The sequence below is a fragment of the Triticum urartu genome, chromosome 3 (assembly GCF_003073215.2).
Source record: "Triticum urartu cultivar G1812 chromosome 3, Tu2.1, whole genome shotgun sequence".
Classification (NCBI taxonomy): Eukaryota; Viridiplantae; Streptophyta; class Magnoliopsida; order Poales; family Poaceae; genus Triticum; species Triticum urartu.
The window spans coordinates 32,164,320-32,170,837 of record NC_053024.1 but is presented as its reverse complement, the minus strand read 5'-3'; the positions used below and the strand labels follow the sequence as shown (position 1 = coordinate 32,170,837).

The 6,518-nt window shown below is 43.7% G+C and overlaps 1 protein-coding gene and 1 non-coding gene across 3 annotated transcripts; both read left to right on the top strand.

Annotated features, from left to right (window-relative positions):
- Window positions 1–1,385: 1,385 nt before the first annotated feature.
- Window positions 1,386–4,599, top strand: LOC125542555 (mitochondrial substrate carrier family protein B-like). Of its 2 annotated transcripts, none has more exons than XM_048705633.1 (7): window positions 1,386–1,744; window positions 2,456–2,625; window positions 2,719–2,856; window positions 3,542–3,643; window positions 3,711–3,781; window positions 3,877–3,944; window positions 4,050–4,599. In XM_048705633.1, the coding sequence occupies exons 2-7, from the start codon at window positions 2,458–2,460 to the stop codon at window positions 4,295–4,297; spliced, it is 795 nt and encodes a 264-aa protein (XP_048561590.1). In that variant the 5' UTR covers window positions 1,386–1,744; window positions 2,456–2,457; the 3' UTR covers window positions 4,298–4,599. The 2 variants fall into 2 exon arrangements, with proteins under 2 accessions (XP_048561590.1, XP_048561589.1); XM_048705632.1 differs by having other exon boundaries at window positions 1,411–1,744; window positions 2,449–2,625.
- Window positions 4,600–6,044: 1,445 nt separating this feature from the next.
- LOC125549807 lies at window positions 6,045–6,147 on the top strand. The gene has a single exon (XR_007301519.1). It is a non-coding gene; the product is annotated as a U6 spliceosomal RNA (small nuclear RNA).
- The last annotated feature ends 371 nt before the right edge of the window (window positions 6,148–6,518 follow it).

Below are 6,518 nucleotides of genomic sequence, written 5' to 3'. Positions count from 1 at the left end.
ATAATTTTTTCGCTTTCACCTTTTGGCAATATAGTTGATGTTGCGGAAAACTTTTGCAACATGAATAATTTTGCAAATTTTTTTGTAATGAAATAAGATGTTGAACCGCAGTCGTTGTCTTAGCAAAACAAGAGTCTTGTTGCAAACCTTCTTTGCAACAGATACCTTGTTGCAAAAACCATATCGTGTGGATAAGGATAGTCTGGAAAGTGTGACTGGTCTACAACGTGTGTGGGCCACAACCACGTGTCATCTGTGAGAGGCGCTGGATAAAACCAGTGAGATCGATTGTTGAAGCAAACCTTTCCCTATCTTCATTCCTTTTTAATAGCATAATGTATGTGCACACTTTTCTGGAAGCTTTAAAGCTTGTTTGTCCAGATGTTGCTGCCTTAAAGTAGTTCTTGTAAATTGTTTTCTTGTGGTCTTGTTCTCTGTGTTGCTATGAGCCAAAAAAGCTGAGGAGTTATCACCGGTTTAGGAGATCATCAAAAGATGATGGTATTTTGCAGTCGTTGCATTGTTCACGTTTGAAAAGAGAGCGAAAATATATAATGAAAGATCATGTTGCTGTCACTCAAGAGTCTTGAGCGATCATAATAGGTCCATTGCAAGATTTATAGTGAGATAATATTTTGAATTTGAAATGTATTAGAATGTGCATCAGTAAGTTCTTTTGGATGGTATGAGTACATTGAATGCACACTATCATGGATTAGGTAGGAGGACAACATCTATCTCCGTGTTGAAATTGCAATTTATTTGCCCTCATTGCTATAACATATCACTTGAAGAATTGGTTCAGTAAAAATACTAAAATCAATATCATAATTTTGAGTTAAAACTGCAAACTTGCATTTATAATTTGTCGTTCTCACATTCGGGCAGCGATTTGTTTATCTGGGATGTTTCACACCTTGTAAAAGTAACCTTTATTAATTTATGTCTACTACTAGTCCCACATGTGGGTAAAAAAATATTTATTTTTTTGCGTGGTCCCATATAACTCACCACCATAAATAAGTAGGAAAGATACATGAGGGCAACAGGCAAGGTCAAAAAATACCCGAAGGCGTGAATCAACAACGTAGTTTGATGATTAAGAGGACAGTGGTATTCTCAGCCCATCAAAATTTAAGTTCTGATGCTCGTATTTATTTTAAATTTATTTCAGAATTTTTGATAATGCACAGAGGAGACATTTCTATCGACTACAAGATGTCTATAAACGCTTGCATCTGTACCTGTTAAAAAAAACCGGAGACCAAAATACAAGGAAAAGAAAGAGCCCTGGCCCCGGCCCCAAGAAACGAAAGAAAATCTCGCAAGGAAAAACTATGGCCAGCGCCTAGCTGGAGTACTAAAAAAACAATAAACGTGAGGAGGCGGAACGGGCTACGCAGCACGCACGCAGCGTCGCCGCTTTCGAACTCCGGGCGCGGACGCAAGCACGCACGCACGCGTCCGTCCGCCATCCACACCGCACCGCCCCCCGCGAGCGACCCAACCCTAGCCGCAATCCCCACCCGCCGTCCCACCCTCCCCTCCCCGCCCGCCGATGCAGACCGAGGCGCGGGTGGGCGGCGTGGCCCTCGACGGCCGCGGCGCCGTCTCGGCCTCCCCCCGCCAGGAGCAGCAGCAGCGCCACATCGGCACCGCCGCGCACCTCGCCGCCGGGGGCTTCGCCGGCGTCGTCAGCAAGACCTGCACCGCGCCCCTCGCCCGCCTCACCATCCTCTTCCAGGTACAATTCCTCCCGGCCCCCTCTTTTGGCTCCGGCCTTCTCGTGTGCACGGACGGATTGGGAGCTCGGAGGGGACAGGGGAGGGTAGTATCTTGCTTCCGCGCCTGCGAATTTGTGGCCCGAGGCGGGATTTTAGAGCATACGATGCACCGGCGAGGACTAATTAAAGCAATCCTTTTGATTTTGCGAGATTCTTTGTCCAGGACATGATTTGACCTTAAAAGGAATCCCCTTTAAATGTGCCCTGACCTCTGATAAGGAATTGGGAGCTAAAAAGGCATGGGGGTAGCAATTAATGTGGTTATATGTGAGCGTGAAGAGGCTTCTGGCTTCACATGTAGGCTCTTGAAAGGAATTGGATGCTGATAATCTCAACTTAGTTCCCTGAGTGCGATTTATAGATTCTTCCCTCCTTTTAACTGATTGGTCGAAACTGTACATCCCTGGTCGACAGTCATGAACTATTATTGTTGTTGTAATTTACAACACTGCACATATAGTGTCCAATCACTGTCTGAAGTTCAACCTTTGGCTGTGAATTTGTTGTACTTTATGCTGTTCATATCATATCTACAAAATCGCAATCTCTTGAAATGGTTCCTGAATGCGAACCCAGTGATATAATTTTTTGTGTCACACAAGACATGACCCATATGTTGATGATAAAGTTTGTTATACGAGCTTGTGACATACTGATCCGACAGGTGGCAGGTATGCATTCAGATGCTGCAGCTCTAAGGAAGTGTAGTATATGGCACGAGGCTTCGCGGATTGTTCGAGAAGAAGGATTTGGGGCATTTTGGAAAGGCAATCTTGTCACCATTGTACATCGATTACCTTATTCCGCCATGAGCTTCTATTCTTATGAGCGATACAAAAAGGTCAGCACTAAGTTTCAGTATGTTAACTTGTAAGATTGTTCATGACTTTATGCTTTTTGTTATAGTTTGATGAGTTTTGAATAACGATTGCAGCTTCTCGGAATGGTGCCTGGCCTGGATGACCCAAATTATGTTAGTGTCGTACGTTTACTTGGTGGTGGTCTAGCGGGAGTGACAGCTGCATCTGTAACTTACCCGTTGGATGTTGTTCGAACTCGTTTGGCAACACAGGTATATTTTTCTTCTTTTTGTGAATAATACTTAACCAATCTAACTTCCAGTTACTCCCTCTGTTCCAAAATAGTATAAAGTTGAGTCATCTATTTTGGAACGGAGGGAGTAGAACTTAGGACATCCTTAGATTCAACTTTCACGCAATGCAGCTTTATAGACCAAAGGAACATGATTTAGCAAGCTAAGTAATTAATTTGTTTTGTGCTTTCTAATTTCCAGAAGGACAGGCCTGGCGCAGTGGTGAAGTATTCCCCACTTGTGCCAAGAGGTCCTGGGTTCGACGCGGCCTCTCTGCATTGCACTGTGCAGGTGTAAGGCTTGCCTCGTATAATCCTTCCCCAGACCCCACCTGGTGTGGGAGCTTCTAGCACTGGGTCTGTCCTTTTTTGTCCTTCCTAATTTTCCGCAGAAACCACTAGGTATTACAAGGGCATCTTTCATACAATGTCTGCAATTTGTAGAGAAGAGAGTGGCAGAGTATTGTATAAAGGCCTTGGGCCTTATATTCAACTTAACCAATGATGTTTGTCTTCTTTTTCTGAATAACACTGAACCAATCAACCAATCTAACTTCCAGTTAGAACTTACAACATCCTTAGGTTCAACTTTCATGCAATGCAGCTTTACAGACCAACGGAACATCATTTGGTAAGCTAACTTTGCCCTGTCTAATTTTCTGCAGAAAACCACCAGGTATTACAAGGGCATCTTTCATACGTTGTCCACAATTTGTAGAGAAGAGAGTGGGAGAGGATTGTATAAAGGCCTTGGGGCCACGTTATTGGTAAGCCACATGCTTCTACTGAGAATGGTTTTTGAGTTGACTTGCCAGTAACTTTTACGAGTTACAGGGAGTTGGACCGGGTATAGCAATCAGCTTTTATGTATATGAATCCTTGAGGTCTCATTGGCAAATGGAAAGGTGAACATCATTATTTAGCTTTGCTGAATATTCCCTTGGCTTCCATTTCTATTATGTCGGATTCGATCTGATGGCTGTGGGCTTATATGCATCAGGCCGAATGATTCCAATGCCGTTGTGAGCTTGTTTTCTGGGAGTCTATCTGGTATTGCAGCGTCAACAGGTAAGTGGCCTTTGATACCTAATCACCTTAATTGTTCTATATCTTACATGACTCAAATCATGTATTTCCAATCTCTGTTGGTAAATGGTACATTCAATATTGCAGCTACATTTCCTCTTGATCTTGTAAAGCGACGTATGCAACTACATGGGGCGGCTGGGGCATCACAAATCGAAAAATCAAGCATAACTGGAACCATCCGCCAAATCCTTCAAAAGGAAGGTCCTCGTGGCTTCTACCGAGGCATAGTCCCGGAGTACCTGAAGGTTGTTCCTAGCGTTGGAATCGCCTTCATGACCTATGAGGTATTGAAAAGCATGCTCTCCAGCATTGATGGGGATGATGAGAACTAAGGTCGCAAAGCAGTTGCGTTGCCTTTTTTTTGCCGCCCTAGGCAGTTTTGTAGGTGTTGGTAGGATAAAGCAAGCTTTACCTGAGGTTATGTCGTACCATATAGGCTAATTAAAGAGCAAACAATTGAATCTGTTTTCCTGTGAGTGTTATGCTCTGATTCGTCATGCAATGTAATGCCATTTGCAAGGAGAAAACTCCAAAGGTTTAATGGATTCTGTGTAATTTCAACTGCGGCATTATGTTTTCGTGGAAGCAGCAAATGTGGCTGCAGTTGTATAAAGAGGTAACATTTGACAGTCAACTTGCAGCTGTAACATGGTATATGTCTGTTCGTCAGTTCAGACTAAAATAAAAGTGCTACAAAGATAGAAAGAACATAATGATGGGGTATACATATTAATCTCATCAATCGTAACTTGACTGATTTGCCGAAACAGATTGTGTGCAGCTCAAGAATGCAACAACTACTGAAGATTTTGATTTTTCAGCATTAGGGGCTATTTTCAAAGATATTAAAGTACAACTACGTGTAGGTTTTGCTGATGTATCTGTGGTATCTTGTCCTAGGACTTGTAATGGAGTTGCACACATGTTAGCTGCGTATGGTGCTAACCTGGGAGCTAGTTTGTGTGAGATCTGGCTTGGACATGTTCCAAACTTTGTAGAAGATGCTGTTGCTGGCGATTGCCCAGCCCTGTTATGTAATGGAATGCATTGTGTTCCTTCAAAAAAAAAAAGTGCCATCACTTGTCCACCTTCAGGTGTTAGAGCAAACAGGATTCATACACAATGATGTACCTGCAGCGTCACGTTCCAGAACCTTCAGCCAAAACTCGACTGATTCACAGCCAAAATCATCCGTCAGTCGACCCTTGTTCCAGAACCTTCTACATGCAGCTAGAGTATGATTTTGTTTGCCATAATGTTTGCTGACAAGACTCTAAAACGTTCAAAAGAGATATCAACCGCAGTCAGTACCCAGCCAACAAACACGGCAAATATCACTGTTCCAACCGGCAATCTGGAACCCATGGCTGCTGCTGCTTCTTCTTCCTCCTCCTCCTCCTCCTCGTCTTACCTTGAGTTATTGGGGAACCCTTCTATCCCTTGCTGCAATTCATCACATTTGTCCTCAGTCCACCGGGACTGCCCATGCCTGTCCTTCGATATACATTTAACTTGTCAAAGGGAGAGAGCCTCAACCAGAGGTCTAGAATTTCTAGAACGCACGATTGCATGCATTTGTTGCGTAGAAATTCATCATGTGATTTTTGCACAAAATTCAAATACTAATGGAGGTAGTGCACAGTTAATTAAGAAGAGGCATTTGTATCACCACTAGCAGTTCATTGGAAGCCCAATAGAAGTAATATCATGAATTCATAATGCAAGCGACATTCTATTTGCGGCTGCAGTAATGTGCTTTTTTTTTTTTGGTTGAGAAACCTGCCACTACTTTTTTTTTCTTTGAGCGTAACCTGCCACTACTAGCATAGGGCCTGGTCTGATTTGTTTTTTTGAGAACTGGGTCTGGTGTGATATGTATAAGCCAGTTCGCTTCCAAGTTGGGCCGTCAGAGGAAGAACCACCCTGCACGCAAGTCGCGGCCCACTGGCCCATTTGTGCCACAGCGCGGTTCCTGCGGCTCGCGGGAGAGGGAGACAGCAGCGAACTCCAGATTAGTACCACATCGCCTAGCGACAGAGCTTCATACCGGTTTATAAGCGCAGCTCTTTCATCCCTCTCGTCCCTTCGGGGACATCCGATAAAATTGGAACGATACAGAGAAGATTAGCATGGCCCCTGCGCAAGGATGACACGCACAAATCGAGAAATGGTCCAAATTTTTTTGAGATTTTGCGCGCCGGTTCCTGAGTTCCTTACAGATAAGCCCCTGAGAACTTTTTGGTTATGCGGTTGTGCCCTTTTCTTTGTATGAGCGGGACATTCCACTCTTTTCTTCTCCTTTCTGTCCAGGCCCCTGGCGTTGATTAGTTGCCCATTAAACCTTTTTTTTTTATTTTCGGTGCCTGACTTCCTGTTGGGTGATATTTCACATACGCCCCTGGTCTGTGTTGATTTCTTTTCCCTCAAAAAAGTCCTGCTATATTTGTTGTGCTTTCTCCCTATTTGTTCTTTTACTGATACTCCCCCTTGCCTTTTCTTAAACCAGTTCAGCATAGATTTTCATCTTTCCCTATCTTCGGGTGGCTGTGCGGA

Bases quoted from the DNA above. Each gene is read 5' to 3' on its own strand.
- LOC125542555 (XM_048705632.1), top strand. From the start codon at position 1,559: ATGCAGACCGAGGCGCGGGTGGGCGGCGTGGCCCTCGACGGCCGCGGC. The intron at 3,782-3,876 runs GTGAACATCATT...TATATGCATCAG, and splicing joins TCTCATTGGCAAATGGAAAG to GCCGAATGATTCCAATGCCG. The intron at 3,945-4,049 runs GTAAGTGGCCTT...TCAATATTGCAG, and splicing joins TGGTATTGCAGCGTCAACAG to CTACATTTCCTCTTGATCTT.